This window comes from Diceros bicornis, chromosome 5 (genome assembly GCF_020826845.1).
Source record: "Diceros bicornis minor isolate mBicDic1 chromosome 5, mDicBic1.mat.cur, whole genome shotgun sequence".
Classification (NCBI taxonomy): Eukaryota; Metazoa; Chordata; class Mammalia; order Perissodactyla; family Rhinocerotidae; genus Diceros; species Diceros bicornis.
Window position 1 is genome coordinate 94,979,882 of NC_080744.1, and position 19,326 is coordinate 94,999,207.

The 19,326-nt window shown below is 45.1% G+C and overlaps 1 protein-coding gene across 6 annotated transcripts in view; it reads left to right on the forward strand.

Moving 5' to 3' along the window:
• Positions 1–19,326, forward strand: part of PDE8A (phosphodiesterase 8A) — a 148,670-nt gene that overhangs the window by 108,316 nt on the left and 21,028 nt on the right. For all 6 annotated transcript variants that reach the window (XR_009220149.1, XM_058542529.1, XM_058542533.1 and 3 more), the window contains 9 exons: positions 621–709; positions 2,305–2,356; positions 2,459–2,501; positions 10,063–10,140; positions 14,800–14,870; positions 15,139–15,303; positions 16,662–16,710; positions 16,957–17,092; positions 18,642–18,840. Coding sequence is in view for 5 of the 6 variants with exons in the window: in XM_058542529.1 (XP_058398512.1) it covers positions 621–709; positions 2,305–2,356; positions 2,459–2,501; positions 10,063–10,140; positions 14,800–14,870; positions 15,139–15,303; positions 16,662–16,710; positions 16,957–17,092; positions 18,642–18,840 (882 nt within the window). In the remaining variant the exon portion in view is untranslated. The remainder of the gene's footprint in view (positions 1–620; positions 710–2,304; positions 2,357–2,458; positions 2,502–10,062; positions 10,141–14,799; positions 14,871–15,138; positions 15,304–16,661; positions 16,711–16,956; positions 17,093–18,641; positions 18,841–19,326) is intronic.

Sequence of the window (19,326 nt, forward strand, 5' to 3'; positions counted from 1 at the left end):
CTTAAAGATTCCCTGTATTCTATCTGATTGTGAGAACATGACTAATGTAATTGCAGCCCTGGCTTTTAGTCTCAACCATTTGTTTTACCTGAGCCCAGTCGTGGCTGTTACCTCATCATCCCTACCCTACCTGCAGAGGGACCAAAACCCTCACATATCCCAGAAGGTGGTAGCAGCCAACCATGCTAGTGGCCACAGAATGGCCATTTCTCTGCCCCAGTCCTGAGATTCACCCGCTTCCACATGCAGGGGCAGAGGCCACGGCCTCCTGCCCCTCACTGCTGCAGGTAGGAGTTATGAGAGGAGGAACTCGTGTGTGGAAGTGAGGGACTGCTCTTCATTCATGGGCCCAGCGCCTCTTTTGCCCAGTAGACAGCCACTGAAAACGTATGACCACTTAGACTGTGGTGACCTGGCTTTTGTCAGCAACCCAGGAGGAGATGGACTTAGGAGGTTGAGAAAGAATTGTCAGATTACCTAAAATTGTGTTTTGGGTTGGGGTAATTTTTTTTATCCTGATTGCTTTAGTAATGGTAAATGAATCAGAACCTGAAGAGGAAGGTGTCCTTGGGTTTATGTATTAAACACAAAGTATAATGATACTTAAATTCCATTTGTAGGAGTGGCAAGGAATTTACTATGCCAAAAAGAAAAACGGAGATAACGTACAACAAAATGTGAAGATAATACCTGTCATTGGACAGGGAGGGTAAGTGGAAAAAACAAGTACTTCAATCACCATACTGTTTGACTTATTGCAAAATTTGCTTTGAATACTTAAGTAAGCTAAGAACTGCATGCAGAAATTTAAAAGAAAGACATGTAACAAGGTCAGGTGTCATCAAAGAATGGCCTTCTGGGGTGGTTTCCTCATGGCTACAGCCTGACCCTCCAGCTGGCTACCCAGGGCCACCAGACTCAGGATAATCTTGATTAAGCTGCATAGACACACAAGAGACTAAAGTATTTAAATCAGTGATAAGAACACTAACTGGTGGACTCACTATATTTAAAAGATTTCTATCTGATTTGATAGCCTGTGTGTTAATTCTGCATAGACCTATCAAATTAGATAAAAATATTTTAAATCCTACCATTAATGGAAACTCATATAAAACACATGTGACTATAGATTGGAAAGCAGTGTATATCAGGAGCCTAAAAATGTCATATGGTTTGTCTCAGAATCTATCTTAGATAATATGAACGACAATAAAATATGCAACCATTAGAAGTGATGATCATAGAAAATTAAATTACAACGAGAAATACATATGATAAGTGCAAAAATCAAAATGTAAAATCATACCTAGTGTATGATCTCAATCATGAAAATGAAAGAAGGAAAAAAAGAAAAGGAGGAGGTGTGGCCGTGGTGGTTATAATAACTGCTACCGTTTGTCGAGCCTTCCCTCCCTGGGCTGGCTCTCAGTGCCTGGCAGACATCACGTCACTTCATCCTGACCACAGCCCTGTGTTGTCAGCACTGTGATCACCTTCGTTTTACAGATGAGGAAACTGAGGCTTAGAGAGGTGGTGAGGTTTTGGCCCGGGGTTCAGCTGCCGGTGCTCAGCGGAGCCGGGCTGCAGACCTCTGTGGTGACTGCATGGCTCACGTGCTTGGTCACCAGGCTTTGCTGCCAGTTGGCGATGGCCTCAGGGAGAAGGATCTGTATGGGCTCTCTGTTCTTATTCTTTGCCTTTTCATGTCCTTTCCAAATTTTTTGTGATAAGTACATAGGGATTTGATTATCAAGGGGAAAAACTGAAAAAAATGAAGAAACAATAAAGAAAAGTGAGGAGAGTCAGCAGCTTCTGAGATCAGCCCTGGTTGCTTTGTTTTAGACTCTCAGCTAACTGAGTTAATGCAAACCTTGGCCCCCGGGTGGCCTGGGGCTTTTTCCATGAATGACTGTGAGCAGATTGTTCCCTGGAACTTGAAGAAGAGCATCACTACAAAGCATTGTGAAAATGAAAACATGTTAAGGGATTTAAAGGCTTTTGGTTAGTTCACATGTAGTACCTTTTTTAAAACATAGGTATTTTTTGTTGTATGTTGTGATGACTTAGAAAAATTTTGTTTTTACTGAAGAGCCAACTTATTTTCTACAGAGACACCAGAGGATATTTGTAGACTCTTGATTGTTCTTTTATTGGTGGCCTTAGCCACAAACAATAGAAATGCTCTCCTCAAAGCATTTTGTGTATTGTGAAAGAGATGCTCTTTTCGTAATGAAAAATTAGCTACATATCCGTCAGAATAGAGAGCCAGGAGAGAAATAATGCATTGTTTTCTACTTGCAGAAAAATTAGACACTATGTGTCCATTATCAGAGTGTGCAATGGCAACAATAAGGTATGTAAGGAGAGCCCTTGGGACCCAGGTGCTCCCCAGCAAGATTTCTGTTACTGCATAACTAGGCAATCAGAACTAATGGCTTTTAAAATTCATTTTTAGGCTGAGAAAATAACTGAATGTGTTCAGTCTGACAGTCGTACAGGTATGGTGCCCCATATTCATTCTTAGGGTTCATTGAGCTTTTGAAAAAAATAAAATAAAAACAGACCTTTACTCTGATTAGCTTGTCTGGTGCACAGGTGGGACTGTATTTTCCTAGCACCGTGGCAACGTTTCTTGCCCTAACTCCCCAGGCAGGCGTCTGAGTCGAAGGACCGGAGCACTTGTGGGCATTCTGACAGGTGTCCTGGGGTGGGTCGCAGCCTGTGGGGAGAGAACTGGTCACCTCAAATACATGAACTTATGTGACGACATGTTGAGTGAAGTGTGGTTTTGTTGGCCTGATCTATACTTGAAAAGGCAACAGTGTGGCGTGTCAGACTACAGTACTTTAGCGGGGACATCCACATCTCCTGTCAGTAGACACTGGCAGCCTACAGGGAGGTAGCTGCACCCCATCAGACTTGGCTCACCTTGTATCTGTCTCCTCACCGTGCCTTGGACACCATCTCTTCATCCCCGCATCTGTGTTACTGCGGTTTTCCCCTGACCTGGAATGGCCTGTTTCCTTCAAGCGTATGTCATGGCCTTACCTTCCTACTCTGGCCCTCACGGATGAGGGGCGGGCTGTGATGATGCAGGTCCACTCCAGCTCCACGCCACAGGCTCTCCATCGTCTGCTGTAACAAGGATGTTACAGCACCCTGCCATGCCTAGGCAGTGCTCTGATTGCCCGGCTGGTCTGTAAGGACCTCCAGGCAGAAGACTTTGTCTTTCATCCCTTCTGCTGTTGGCTATGTGCTCTTTGCAGTACCAGAGCAGTTCATTCATCCATTCTAGGAATGTTCCCCACGTGTTTCTCTGAGCATTTACTGTATACAAGGCACTGTGCGGAGTGCTTAACTTAGTGTATTTAAATGAAGCCTTGCAATAACCCAGTGGGGTAGGCATTTTATAGATGTAGTTCCCTTTTTACAGATAAGGAAACGGAAAGGCTAAATAATCTGCCCAAAGATATTCATCTAGGAAGTGGTTGAGCTGGCGCTTGAATCCAAATGGCCAGCTCCAAGAGCTCTGAAGACGTGCTGGGACAGTTCTTGTGGGTGCCCCAAGAGCAATCAAGGCTTTAACCTGAAAAGAAGAGAGACATATTGATCCAAAAACACACAGCAAGTGATAAGAAGTGATCAGTAGTGGATGAGGAAGGACCAGTAGTGCCATGGTGGCTCAGAGGAAGAGGGGAAAGTTCCAGAGAGGGAGAGGTGGATTTGAATAAGACGAGGTATGTGGAAGGAAAAGCATTCCAGAAATAAAAACAAGCACAGAAGAGGGAAAGTACAGAGTGTGTTCTAGGAAGAGCATGGATTAAATTTTGACTGTTACAAAGGGTCAGTGTGGAAAGAAGAGTTGGGATCGTGAAGGATCCTTAGATGCTGGGTAGGAAATTATGATTTTCATCTGTAGGCAGTGGGAGTCTGAGGATTTTTGAGCAGGGGAGTCGCGTGATGACATCTGAGTGCTGAGAAGCTCTTAGAGTATATGTGTAACAGAGTACGTGGAAGGAGGGCCCAGAGACAAGAACAGCAGCATTGCCATAGTCTAGAGGAGAGAAAACAATGACCAATGCATAATAAAGTGATGACAGTAGGATGAGAGGAGAGGCCAGATATGATGATGGTGTGGGACCAGAGAAAGGAGAGTGAGAAAGAGTAGTCAGAAAGGTAGTTTTAAGCCTGGAAATTTAGGGTGTGGCAATAGGGCTAGGAAGATGAATGTAGAAAGCATTACTTGGGAGGTTCTGGGTTTGTGTATTCATTCATCTGTTCATTCTACAAATTTCTATTGAGTACCTGCTGGGCAGCAGAGCTCTTGCTCCTGTATTCTGCAGAGAAATTAGGACTAGAGATGTAAATTTTGTTGGCAGCAAAGCATTAGCAAGTAACTCAGATGTAGAACTGGTGAGGGCCGGCCCCGTGGCTTAGCAGTTAAGTGCGCGCGCTCCGCTGCTGGCGGCCTGGGTTTGGATCCCGGGCGCGCACCGACGCAGCGCTCGTCTGGCCATGCTGAGGCAGCGTCCCACATACAGCAACTAGAAGGATGTGCAACCATGACATACAACTATCTACTGGGGCTTTGGGGGAAAAATAAATAAATAAAATTATAAAAAAAAAGAACTGGTGAGATTGAGCTCAGGGATGGTAGAGGGGAATGGAGACTTTGAGGTTACCTAGGAACAGATGGCAGGAAAAGGGAGGAAGACAGGTTCCTGGAGACCACCTGCACTGGGGTCCAAGAGGGGGCGGGAACCTGGAGGGTGTCACTGAAGTCAAAGGAGGGGAGAGGGGGAGACATCGAGAGTGGTCAGGGCTGAATCGCACAGAGAAAAGAGGGAGGGGAGTACAGAGCCGGAGATGGAGAGAGACCTTGGCTTTTGCATCCAGGAGCTCATTTGTGACCTGTAGAAGGGCGGGCTCAGGAGGATGGTCAGGGCAGAAGCTGCACTGTAGAGGCTGGAAGAGTCAGGAGTGGAAGCAGCAGACATAGGCCTGCCGCGACAAGGACCCTGCGCTGCAGAGTCACGGAGGACTCTGGCTTGGATTTTTTTTTTAATTTTCAGAATAGCCCTGTGAAGTAGGCACGGCTGTTCCTGACATTCCTTTATTACAGAAAAAGAAACTGAGGCTCAGAAGGGTTAAATGACAGCCTAGAGTCAGCCAGCCAGGAAATGACAGAGCTGGGACTGGAAGGCAGAATCAGTGATATAGTCAGAGAAAATGTTAGGCAGGGAGGATCTCCCAAGCTGCATTTGTGCTGGCCATTGTGTCCTTTTACTTGATCAGCACCCACTTAGGCGTCTTAGCCATCTTACCAGATGACCAGCTGGCTGTTTAGTCTCCTTCCCCCTCAGCAGCATAACCAGCTTTATGTCCAGAAGACTCAGCTGACTGTCTTGCCTTGGGAGGGCAGTGGACCTATCATAGTCCATGGACCACCCTTTCCTTGGTTACACACAACAAAAATCAGTTCTTAAGCAGAAAAGGAGTTCATTGGAAGGAAATAGGGTGGCTCACAGATTGGACAAGAAAGCTGAAGAACCAGTCTGAAAAAACAACAGGAACCAAGGGAAGCTGGGCCACCGTCCCCACTGCCCTCAGCATGCCCTAGGAAGAGTGTGGGAGGGGCCACCGTGGGCACCACTGGCTCTGCTGAGATCCTGGCACAGGATGTTGCTGCCACCGCCCGGGACAGAATGGCTTCTTCACACCCTTGCTTCCTTGCCTCACTCGCTCTAATTCAGACTCTTGGGTGGAAGCACTCATTTGGCTTGGGCCTACGTCACCTGCTACTTTGTCGCTGACAGGGAATGGTGTAGAGGAGTCTCTGGCCTCCTCCCTTCTGTCGTGGGAGTCACAGGAAAGGGGGGGTTCAGATTCTGGGTGCCCAGAAAAACAATAAATTCCCAGCCATGTCCCCCTTTTCCTGGCCCCTGTGTTGTTTTCACATGATACTGTGTCTCACTGAAGATACTAAATGTGACAGTTGTCCAGTCTTACAAACCTTGAGTTGGTCTGGATCAGGCCCTGAGCCTGGCTTTAGGCACACAGAAGTAAACATGGAGTTCACTGTCTGATGGAAGGTAGAAGTAAGTTGAATACACTGTACTTTCTGGTACCACACTGGGGGAAGCTCGGGGACACTTCCTAGCAATGATGATGGTTGAGTTGGTGTCTGGCAGAGGAGTAGGGGTCAGCCAGAGGACAGGAAGAGCATTCTTGGAGGGAGGAGCAGCATGCACAGAGGCATTGAGACAGGCGAGGCTGGGTCAGGCTAGTTTGGATTTCATCCTGCAAGCAGAGGAGGGCCAGGAGAGTCTTTAAACAGGTAAGTGAAAAGGGGCCACTTAGAAAGATAGTCACAGTGATGGTGTGGAGAAAGGAGACTAAAGACAAAGAGACCAGATGAGAGACTGGAATCAGGAGATACTTACGTATAATCAGTAGGACTTGGGAGCCAGCTTAAAATGAGGAATAAAGAGAAAAGACTTGAGAATGTCACCAAAATTTCTAGCTTGGCCACTGGATAATGTTAATGAAAATGATAAGTGCAGGAGAAAGCAGGTTTGTACAGGGAGAGGATGGTAAGTTTAGATTTGAATTTAGTACATCTGAGGTGCCTGGAACATTCCAGTGGAGATGCTTGGTACCATATGGAGATAGCCAAAGCCTTGGGCCCTGGGCCAGCTCTCCTGATGGAGGAAGTGAGGCAGGATGACTGAGCGCCAAGGATGGAACCCTGCAATAACAGACATTTAAGGGATGGGTAGGGAAACTGGATGTGGAATTCACTCATTCCACCAAAAGTCAGTGCACAGCCACCACATGCCAGGCAACGTGAATGTCTCTGCTTGCAAGAAACCTGCATTCTGTGTTTCTTGGGTAGGGGGAGGGGTAGTTCAGGGGATGAGGAGGTGGTCAGGAAAGGCCTTGCCAGTAGCGTGAAAAGTTTAAGAATCATCCACAAAGTGCTGTAGGGACCCAGGGGATGCAGTGATCTTAAGGGCTGTTGGGAGCAGAAGATCTAGAGTTACATAGAGTTAAAATACCTTTACAATGTTAAGCAGACATTAAAGCCTGCTTTATCTCCTTCCTTTCTTGCCACAGCCCCATCTTCGGTACATGCACTGCTGCTCGCTTCTCTCCAGCCACACTCTGCTCCATCTGCACAAGCAATTTCCTCCTTCTGGAAATGTCTTCCTCCTCTTCCTGGCTACATCTACAAATCATAGCTCATCTCCTCTCTGCCCCCTTTCCCAGAGGAGAATCTGCCACTTCCTCCCTGGGGCTCCTTCTGCACTTCGGGATTATTACTGTACCTCTTAGTTCAACTACCTTTGTTCCCCTCTAGACCACCCACTTTGAGGACATGGACCATACCTTATTCATCTTCACATCCCTAATGCCTGGCTTAGAGCCTGACACATGGTAGGTGCCAGTAAATGTTTGTTGAGTGGATAAAAGGGAGAAGAATGAAGGAACAGCTAGTAAGTTCACAGCCCACTCTTATCAGGCAGGTGCGTGGACATTAATCTCCAGGAGGCTCAGGAAGGAGACACACTTGGGTCTGTGTGTGGTTGAGAGGAGGTGCGATTTGAAGGAGTGAGCATTTGGAGAGAGTACAGTGTCATATGTCGGAAGCAGAAGGAGCAGATGTCAAGGCTGTTCGTGAGACAGAGTGGGGAACCATTGTGCTGACACAGCCCCCAGTGTGGTCAAGACAAGTGAGAGATGAAAGGCAGGCTGTTGTAAGCAGACCGTTCCTGTCCTTGACTGCCGGCAAGTTACTCTTTATCTCTGAGGTGCTCCATGGAGGGCTTTAAGCAAGGGAGGCACAGAATCAGAGTGGTTATATTTAGTGGTACTTCCATTTGTGCACGGGAGTATGCAGGGGTTTGGAGAAGCAGACATGTCTGTTGAGCATCTGTTACATGCTGGGAAGTGCTGGTCACCTAGGAAAGAGAAAGGAAAACTATTTCTGCCATCATGTCATTCACAGCTGGTGGGAAAGACAAACGCTAAAGCAGGTGGTTACTGGCAGTGTTGGGGTGGGGTGGGGAGGCATTAGGGGAAGATTTCCCAAAGGTTAAGATACTTGAACTGCATCTTCAAAGAGGATTGAGTTAACCTGAATGAATGAAGGAGGTGGCATGGGAGAGGTATGTTCTCAAGTGGATGTAAACAGTTTGTTGCCAAGGCATAGAGGTTTGGGAGGTGAACTAGCACATGGTAAATAATTCATGATGGCTGGAGAGAGGAGGTCCAGATACCACAGGACTCTGGATGCTACACCAAGGAGTTTAAATCTTATCCTAGAAACAGTGATGAGCCATTGAAATGTTTTAATTGGGAGAGTGATCTGGTCAGATTTTTGTTTGAGAAGGATCAGTTGGTTGCCCGTAAAGAATGGATTGAAGGGGGCAAAGTTGGAGGCTGTGGGACCAATGAGGGAGGCTTGTTATAGCCCAGAGGAGGTTGACGAGTGTCTGAGCTAGGATAGGAACAGAGCAGGGATAGGTAAAAGAGGTATTTAGGAGATGGAATCTATAGATTCAGCTGACTAGTTGAGAGAGAGAATGAGGGAAGGAGAGGAGTCATGGATGACTTATCTCCAACTTACGCAAAAAAGTAGATGCTGTTCAGTGATCTAGAATAAAGAGTGGATTTGGGAGAAGATAATGTTCATTTGGATAATGAATTCATTTGAAGTGCTTGGGGGGTATCCAAATGGAGGTGACCAGTGGCCAGTTAGATATAAGTCTGGAGCTCAGGAGAGAGGCCTGGGATAAGACAACAACACAGGAATTAGTTAAAGCTGTAGGAAGAAATGAGAGCTGAGGAGAATTGTGTTGTCTGAGAGGAGAGGAAGGGCTAAGGACAGACCCTTTGGGAATGCCAGAGGGGCTGAGGAAGAGGGAATCATGAAGGAAACTAGGAAGGAATAGTAAGAGATGGAAGGAAAACCAGGAGAGCACGGACTTGGCAAACCAGGAGTTTCCAGAAAGAATGATCCGTTGTGTCTAGTACCACAATTAAGTCAGGTAAAAATTGAACTGTGTCCTTCAGGTGTAGCAACAAGGAGGTCGTCAGTGACCTTGACAAGTTCACTGTGAGTGCCTGTGTAGAAGAGAACGTAGCAAATAGCAAGTGAAGAAGCTTCTCGATGGTAGGGAGGAATATTAAGGGCCTGCATTTAGATCCTGTTTGTGAGCAGGGACTCCAGGTGAGGAAGCCAAGATAAGGCAGAGAAGATAGCGACCTGAACGTGGGAAGACCTGAGCTGGAGAGCCAGCTCTGTGTTCACTCATTAGTGCAGCAGGTCCCAGTTTCCTCGTCTGTGAAATGGGGACACGTTGGAGAGGCTTAGCACCACACATGGTACTCAGCAGGTGCACAGGGAGGGGACAGGAAGGAAGGTCAACTTTGCCTTGTCATTGACTGGTGTGGGGTCAGAGGGAGAGAGGAGTCAAACACACCCATTTGGAACCTAGAAGAGCAGTAGGTGCCATACACAGAAAGTGGGGTTGGAGGGGGGGCAAGATGAACTATCATTTGAAATATACCCCAAACCAGTATTCCCTGTACTACCCTCGAAAAGAGAAGCATGTTCTTCCCTGGGACATTTTAGAGCTTGTATATGGAAAAAATACATAAAAGGTTTTTTTTTTTTCCTTTGGGACAAGTGTGGATGGGGATCAAAATTTTCCCACCATTTTATTCAATTGTATAGAGGTGTAATAGAAAGAATTCTTCTGAGTTCATTTCTGCTAGTTTTTACTTTATATCATGAGACTCTGTAATTATGTCATCTGGAAACTGTAAAGCACTTATTTATGATTGGTCCAGATGGGATATTTTGAGAAAGTCAGCCCCCTTAAAACCTAATTGTTTGTAGTCTTCATCTCTGTGCACTGTGTTGATTTTTATGGCATCTTAAATGGTGTTCTAATTCTTAAATTTTGTTTTTTAAAAATTTTAGATTGGTAATTTTCCTAATATGTTGTTAAAATCCCTTTGAAGAGGTGATTTATAATTAAATTGTCTCCACAGATAATCAGTCAGGGAAATATAAAGACAGGAGAAAAAGCTCACTAGATGTCAGAGCTGTTGCCTCTCGAGCAAGTGAAGGTAGGTGACAAAGACAAGAGGAGAAAATACTATCTTCTCAGTGTTGAACACATGTAGCCCTGCCACTCGCTCCCCATCTTATCTCCGAATCACTGCCCACCTCCAATTCAGGAGGGAGAGGGGACCCTAGCAACCCGTGTCCCCTTCTTCTTCTCTCCCGACTCCTGCCAGTGGGCTCCATTCTGAGCCTTTTGATGGAGTCAGGGAATAAAGAAAAAGAAAAGATACATTTTACTATCTATTCTGAAGTTGATTTTCTAAACTATAACCGCAGATGTCACTTTACCTGCTGTAATTATATGAGGAATGCATTTGGAAATTGTTAATGATATATTCCTTTGTGGGTTGCAGTTTGCCATGGGGCCTACCTTTTGATAGAGGGGTAAGCTGCATTTTGGAATGTGAAAGACTCTCATTAAACAAATATTATTTAAGCTCTAATTGGAATATTTTTTTAAGATTATGTAGATATGTGGCCTGAATGATCTAATAGTTTTAGAAACGTAATGAGGGGCAGGCCTGGTGGCGTAGCGGTTAAGTTCACACGCTCCACTTCAGCGGCCCAGGGTTCGCCAATTCGGATCCTGGGCGCGGACCTACGCACCACTCATCAAGCCGTGCTGAGGTGGCATCGCACATAGAGCAACTGGAAGGATGTACAACTATGACATACAACTGTCTACTGGGGCTTTGGGGAGAACAAAGGAAAAAAGGAGGAAGATTGGCAACAGATGTTAGCTCAGGGACAATCTTCCTCAAAAAAAAAAAGTAATGAAAATTATTTATAAAGAGTGTAGAGGCAAATATTACTGCTAGCTGTGTACTTTGTTTGGCCCAAAGATGAATTGGGAAGCGTGTGGAGTTGCTTGTTACTAGATAAAAAGCCAAAACTTTCCAAAGCAGTAGCAACTCAGATTATACACTAGAAATCCAATGCCTGCCCTCACATTCCTCACAGGTTTGTTGTGAGGATCAGATGACATGTCATTTGTCCCTTGTCCTGGAAAGACTATACAGATCCTACCCTTGCTGTGAGGGCAGGTGGGGTGGCCCCAGCAGGGAAGCAGTGTAGCGTTAACGTAGAAGAGTGTGGGCTTTGGCCTCAGAATGACCTTGATTCAAACCCCGGCTTCATGTACTCTCTGCAGCCTCGGGGGTAGGTTTCTGTGCCTCCATTTCCTTATTGTAAAAGGAGGATCACTACGCTGTCCACAGAGGATTATGTGAGGATTAAATGAGTGTGGGGCACCTGGCAAGGGTAGTAGTAGCTGCCGTCGTCATCTTCATTGTGGCCATCACGCTACAGCCCCATGATCCTCTGCAGTCCTCTGCTGCATTTATGCCCACGACTGCCTTCACTCACTGCACTTTAACTTCTGTTCGTGCTTTGGATGACTTTGTCATTTCTGTATTTTTAAGAAGTAAACATTTTTCTTTTAACGTTTTTGGTTTTTAATAACTTTTTTTGTTATAATTTACACACAATAAAATTCAGGTATTAAGTGTTCAGTTCGATGAGTTTTGACAATTATATACACTCATAACCACCACCCCATATAGATACAGAAAATACACACACACACACACACACCCCTTTTTTCCACATGGAGGCAAGCATTGATTTCTACCAGCGTACATTAATTTGGCCTCTTCCTGTGCTTCATAGAAATGGAGTTGTGTAGTATGCACTCTTTGTGTCCGGCTTCTTTCACTCATTAGAGTGTTTTTGAGATTCATCCATGTTGCTAAGTGTTTCAGTAGTTCATTCTTTTTTATTGCTCCATTGTGTACTCCATTGTGTGAATATGCCACAATTTGTTTATCCATTCTCTTATTTATTTTATTTATTTTTTTTTTTGCGAGGAAGACCGGCCCTGAGCTAACATCTATTGCCAATCCTCCTCTTTTTCCCTTTTTCTCCCTAAGGCCCCAGTAGATAGTTGTATGTCATAGCTGCACATCCTTCTAGTTGCTGTATGTGGGACGCGGCCTCAGCACGGCCTGACAAGCGGTGCGTCAGTGCGCGCCCGGGCTCCAAACCCGGGCCGCCAGTGGTGGAGCGTGTGCACTTAACCGCTAAGCCCCAGGGCCGGCCCCTATCCATTCTCTTATTAATGGACCTTTATGTTTATCTTTCCACTTTGGAAAGATTAAGAATAAGGCTGCTGTGAATGTTTTTATACAAGTCTTTTTTTGTGGACATGTGTGTTCATCTCCTACCTAGGAGTGGAATTGCTGGGCCCTTGGGTAGCTGCCAACAGTTCTTCAATGTGGGTTGTACCATATTATTCTCCATCACTAACCTATGAGAGTTCCAGTTGCTTCACATCCTTCTACACTTGGTTATACCAGCATTTTAAATTGTAGCCCTTCTTGTGGATGTGGTTTTAATTTTAATTTTCCTGATGACTAATGAGGTTCAGCACCCCTTTCATATGCTTATGACCATTTGGATATCCTCTTTTGTGAAGTGCTGTTCAAATATTTTGCCCATTTTTATAATTGGGTTGTTTATCTTTTTCTTGTTGGTTTGTAGAAATTCTTTATATATTCTAGTTATGGGTTCTCTATTGGCTATATGTATCACAAATATATTTTCTTAGTCTGTAGTTTGCCTTTTCACTTTCTTAATGGTCTTTTAATGAAGAGAACTTTTTAATTTTAATATAGTTCATTTTATCAGTGTTTTCTATTATAGCTAGTGCTTTTTTGTGTTGTGTTTAAGAAATCTTTCTCTATCCCAAGGTTATGAAGATATTCTCCCATGTTTTCTTCTAGAAGCTTTATTGTTTTATGTATCACTTTAGGTCTGTGATCCATTTCAAATTAATTTTTATATCTGGTGAGGGTAGGGATCAAGGATGAATTTTCCCCTGACATGGAAATCCACTTGGCCCATCACTATATTGACAAATTATCTTTTGTGATAGCACCATTATTGTAAATCAGATGACTATAAATATATGGTCTGTGTCTAACTCTATTCTGTTTCATCGTTCTGTTAGTCTATGCTTGCACCAATACCACCATCGATTACTACAGCCTTATAGTAAGTCTTGATATCTGGTAGTGTAAAGTTCTTCTTCTAGATTATCTTGGCTCTTCTAGGTCCTTTGCATTTCCATATTAGCTTAAGAATCAGCTTGTTAGTACACACGCACATATGCACACAAACCTGGGATTTTATCTGGGAGTGTCTTGAACCTAAAGAGCAATTTGGGGGAAATTGAAATCTCAGTAATACTGGGTCTTTCAAACCATAAATATGCTCTATGTCTCTATTTAGGTCTTTGTTTTCTCTCAGCAATGTTGAGCATTTTCAGTGTATAAATCTTGCACAGCTTTCGTTAGATTTAGTCCTAAATCTAATTGATGTTTTTTGATGCTATCATAATGTTGTTTTTTATTTCACTTTCCAATTGTTTGTTGCTAGTATATAGAAATAGAAATAGAAATAGAATTGACTTTTGTGTATTGACCTTCTACTGAGTAACCCTGATAAACTTACTCATTGATTGTAAGAGTAGTATTTATAGATTCTTTTGGACTTTCTACATACACAGTCATGACAATCTTTATACCTTTTCTTTTTCTTTTTCTTACCTTATTACATGTACACAATTGTTTGGTTTTTATAAGCATATGTCACTCTCGTTATATTTTTAAATGAAAACAAGTCCTTTTATGATATAGTGATAAAATAGTGGTTTTTATTTTGGTTTAATGACCTTGTTGAGTAAAATGGAAAGTTGGCAACCATATACTGGTCACCAAAATTAGATTTAAGGAGTTTTGTTGGTTCCCCAAATTTAAGGCATTTGAGAGCCCCTGAGTTGGTTGATCTGACACAGTGTTTCTCTTTGGCCTCAGTTTGGTAAAATGAGGCTGACGCATCAGGCTATGGAACAGTCTGTGGTCCTTTAAGATCTTTGGTAAACAGCATTTGGCAGGACAGTGGGGCTTTCAGGGAGATACACAGAACACTGTGTGAATATTTTTTTCCTGCCTGTACACTGCCCAGACTTGCCCCCACCCCAGAGGAACCATATCTTGACAGGAGCAACAAAAAATTAATAAACTTTAGAGCCTTAGAGACTAAGAGTTGCTGCCCGCCTCATTTAGGGTATTTATGTTATCAGTCTAGATTGAGCATAACAGTGGAATCACCAAAGGGTGCTTTGAAAAAGTTAACCAGAAATTCATGTATTTCAGTTAATGGTGAGTTGCATTTATCATTCCTGCCATATATGAAACAAAGAGCCTGTGTGGCATTGTCTTCCAGAACGTTTTTACTCCTGGATAGCGGCAGGCTGAATAATTATAAAGCTTTATTGTTATAAACACAAAAAGAGGCTGTTTGGCCTTGACTTGCTAGATTGTTTCCTCTATTTTCTTTCTGGCCTGTAACATCAGAAGTTCAGTGTATGGGGGCACGTGCATTCTAGTGCCTAGAACTGAAGGAAGCAGAGTTGGTTATGCCAGAATCCCGTGCTTGTTAGGATGAGAAGGACCATGCAGTTCTCGTCTTTACCCCTTCATTATGCGGCTGCGCACACTGAGGCCTCGGGGAGGAGGGGAGGTCACAGAGCCCTCGGCTGTTGAGACAGGTGTCCCAGGCTGTGCATACCCTGACCTCTGTATCATGTGATCTCTCCACAGTTGCCAGCCAGAGACGACACTCCTCCATGGCCCGGATACATTCCATGACAATTGAGGCGCCCATCACCAAGGTGAAGCAGTTTGTGGTCGGTCTCCAGTGAGCACGGAAGTCCCTTGTTCTCCCAGTTGACTGTTTCCAATGAGGTGAAACAGACCCACAGCAGTAATAACGCTCCCCTGGTTGTATGGAGCTGCTTTCTCTAAAGAGAGATGATGTGACACGAGCATTTTAACTAGTCTTAAGTTAGCATTGAGCGCTCTTGCCAGCCTGACTCTCTGGATTGCTTTCCCATTGTTTTTAAGGTTATGAAACTCAGGTCTTTTCTTTCCATATTGTAGGTAATCAATATTATCAATGCTGCCCAGGAAAGCAGTCCCATGCCTGTGACAGAAGCCTTAGACCGTGTGCTGGAAATTCTAAGAACCACTGAATTATATTCGCCACAGTTTGGTGCTAAGGATGATGATCCTCATGCCAATGACCTCGTTGGAGGCTTGATGTCTGTAAGTATTTTTGATCAGGCTGCTGGCTAAAGCCTGCTGTTCCTGTTTGTTTTCTCAGAGGTTATATTTCTGTGGGCTGGCCAACACAGAGCTCTCTGTCTAGGGCTCAGTCCCTAAACCCTTCCATCGCCTGGGCTCAGCTACTCTCTGGCCAGAGCTGTCATCCACTTGCTGCCTACCACCCGGGGGGACCTCAGCTTGAAGCAGAGAAGGGAGGAGCATATTCTAGACAGTCTTCTGAGCTGGTTCTCCATTTTTGCTTAGGGGTTCTACAAGTAATTTATTTAAATAAAACTTAATTTTTTAAAAGACTTTGAAATCTGGGGCAGGAAAAAAGAAAAATATATGAAATATTCCCTACCAAATTATAAAACAGAAAGACTATATATGTTTAAAGAGGCACCGGGGATGGGTCACGGTTTCCCTCCAAAGCATCCTACACAGGTTTGGTGACTTCACGGGAAAGAAGGGCTTGGGACCATTTCATTAGAAAGGGGCTTCGTACCACGGGCTCTTGAGGCATTCCAGATGCCTCCTCCAACCCGTCTAGTATAGAGGTCTCACAAGGGAAGAACAACTTTGTGGAAAACAGATCATTCCATCGTTATCTGTCACCTTTTGTTTTGGTCCAAAATAAAATTCACCTCCCCTCCCAATTCTTGCTTTCTGAAGTCACATGATGTCTTAAAAATAAGGTTTTAGGCAGTAATCTGAACGGTAGAGTGATTCCCAGTGATGATGATGTCTAATTGTGGTCTTGCCTATTTGAGACAGACGCTCCTCCAGCCTGTAGGTGAGGGGTGAAAATGATGAGGATGAGGTGGGGTAGTGTCCTGGGGTGAGGGGAGAAGAGAGGCACGGTGGGGATCAGGGCCGAGAGGAAAGCCACTGAGGGGCTTGGGCGGTGGTCTGGGAGCAGCTCTCACACCGAGTCAGCTGGCCGGAGCAGTTAGAGGACAAGGAAGATTCTAGTTTTCCAGAGGAAGTCTGGTGTCCATTAGGGCGAGGAGGGTGGCAGGAAAATGGTGGGGAAGGGTTGAGGACAGAGGGGAATTGTTCCTAAGAAACCAAACCGGTCCTGAATGCCAGCAGGAACGCTAGGTGGGGCCTCTCTCGAGCTCCCTCCCTGGTGCTGCCCCTGCCCCTGAGTTGAGCCAATCCATCCCAGCATCACGCTGTGTGCTCAGTAGGTGGCTGAGTTCAGTGCTTGAGCACAGTGATGATCACAGGGGGAGCCTTGGGTGCAGTGATGGAGAGGGCTGCCCCTAGCTGTCCTCTGGGATCAACTGTCCTAGGGTTTTTGAGAAGTAAAGAATAGTTGTGACTTCTTTTTTTCTTGTTTCCTTGATTTTTATCAGGATGGTTTGCGAAGACTATCTGGGAATGAATATGTTCTTTCAACAAAACGTAAGTTTTTCCTTTTTAATTTTTTGGATCACTATTAATATTACAGTCAAGCTTAAGTGATGAAAATAGATTTTTCAGATAAAAGGTTTCAGATAATTTTCTCATCAGTAAGAAGTTTCTTAGTATGTCATAAAACCTCAAAAACAAAGCAACTGTCCCCTGAAGCGGTACTGTCCTCTCTACGGAACAAACAGTTAATACTATAAAGCCTATTAATTTTGTTTTCCAAATTACATCACTTTACAGATCTTCAACAGGTTTCAAACAGTATAATCACTCCCATCTCCCTTCACGATGTCCCACCACGGATAGCTCGGGCCATGGAAAATGAGGAATACTGGGACTTTGATATTTTTGAACTAGAGGCTGCCACACATCAAAGGTGAGTCCTTGTGGAGCTCAGCAGACAGAAAGCTCAATTCCAAGGGCCTGTGTGGAGAAAGCCACCCAGGGAGTGTGGATTCTGCACAGAGCCAGTTCCTGGTCAGGGAGGGAGGCTCAGGAAAGAGTAGCGGGGCCTAGGCCTCAGCGAGGGAATCAGTGAGAAGCAGGGGAGAGTCTGCCTGATCATGACTCCTGTGGAGACAGCAGACTCATGGAAAGCATGAAACTGGGCAAGTGACTTAACCTCCAAAGAGCAGAGGGTTTTTTTCCGTAAAGTATGGATATTAATTTCTCCTGTAGGTAGTGGTATGTTGAAATAGCAGCAAGGAGCCCCACTCCGAGCCTAGAACTAAAAATTAGAAATATACAAACACACACATTTGATAAGAGCTGTCCCCAGATCTTGGTTGCTGTGTTGGTGACAGGCATGGGGACACCCAGAACTCTAGTCCTCCTGATGTGGGTGTGATCACAGATAGTGGGGTGGGATTGGGATTTTACCTTCACTTTTGTACCTTGCTGGAAAAGAAGCATTCACCAAAGGAGTGTGATGGATTGGCACACAGGAGAGGGATGTCCACAGAGCTGATGCCAGCCAGGGCTGCCCTTCAGGGTTGCGAGGCCCTGAACCTGGCAGACAGAAGGCAGTTGCAGGAAAAGTGTGCTCTTCTGGGGCACGGGATGACTCATCAGGTGTCATCCCAGTCTGGGTGACTGTCTCCAACATAACACCTGCCCTTTGCTCAATGTGCATCAACCTTTTGATACATTCTCTTCCATGTACCCCACCCGGGTAAGAACAGTGGAAAAGAAGACTCCCATGGCAAGTGAATCTGAGCACCTGGATTACATACTGGTTTACATCCATGTGATTCAGGCCAAGGTCAGTTTAAGTCTTATGAGCCTGATCATCTCTGGATACTGCCTCAGCAGAACCAAGTCTCTTGACCTTCCAAGCCAAAGGCCAGATGCTGGATCAAGGTGGCTTCTCAAGGAGGGGCCTGAGTTGGTGGCCAGTTGGTCACCTTCTCAAGGGAAACCTCCTCATACTGTAACACCCACCTCCAGATTGTCGAGACCATTACATGACATGTGACAGTGTCTAACTCATATGTGGTCATCACAAACTGTTATTTTCTTCTAGGCAGGACATCTAGCCAATGACATAGGTCCAGCAAGTCCAAAGGAGAGGATAGGGTTCAAGGCGGCACAGGTTTAGCGTGGCGACACATTGATTTTGAGGAACCCACTAGTGCAAGCAAGAGTCTGAGTCAGGAAGGGCAGAGTGAGCAAACCTCACCACAGCCAGTGGGGAGCACCAAACGAGCTCTGACGCCAGGATTGGAACTGGGCTCCAGCCGAGGTTGGTGTAGGCTACCAGGAGGAAGGGCAACAGAGAGGACAGCACTGCTGGGCCAGCCCCTCTTGGCTGCCCTGCACACTCTCTGAAGTCTGGCTTGGGTTTGTTTGTTGGAGCTGAACCCATTCAGGGCTCCAAACATTTTGCCTATTTCTTTGTTTTAATGTTGTAATGTTTTTCTCTACAGGCCTTTGATTTATCTTGGTCTCAAAATATTCGCTCGCTTTGGAATCTGTGAATTTTTAAACTGCTCCGAGACAACGCTGAGATCTTGGTTACAAATTATTGAAGCCAATTATCATTCTTCTAACCCCTACCACAATTCTACACATTCTGCTGATGTCCTTCATGCCACTGCCTATTTTCTCTGCAAAGAGAGGATAAAGGTGAGCTGTGTTTGCACTCTGTGCTTACCAGGCAGGAACCATGGGGCAGGCTGCTGCCTCTGCCTCCACCCAGTTGCTACACAGGGTGACTGTTCAGGAATGGCGCCGGCACGTGTGCAGCCTGGCCTGGGAAGGGTGTGGCTGGCTGAGAAGTCAGGCTGGAGGCCACACTGTGGCTCTGGGGAGTTGATGTGTTAATGTATGACATGGCCCCCGCCATTCTATGGGAGTATAAGGAGCAGGATTTGGTCCCTGGGGAGAAAGCCAGCAAGAACAAGATAGGACTGTTGTTTTGGTCGTCTCACTCTGAACCTACAGACAAGTACAGCCAACCAACTGTTGGATATTGGCGCTTTAGGGCCCCCACCTGTCCCTGAAAGTCAGCAGGGTTTGAGACCAAGTTCATCATTTTTGCCCAGCACTGCTCCCACCCAGAGTTACCTACCTGGTCTAGAATTCCATCATCCAAGCAGATACCCGAATCAG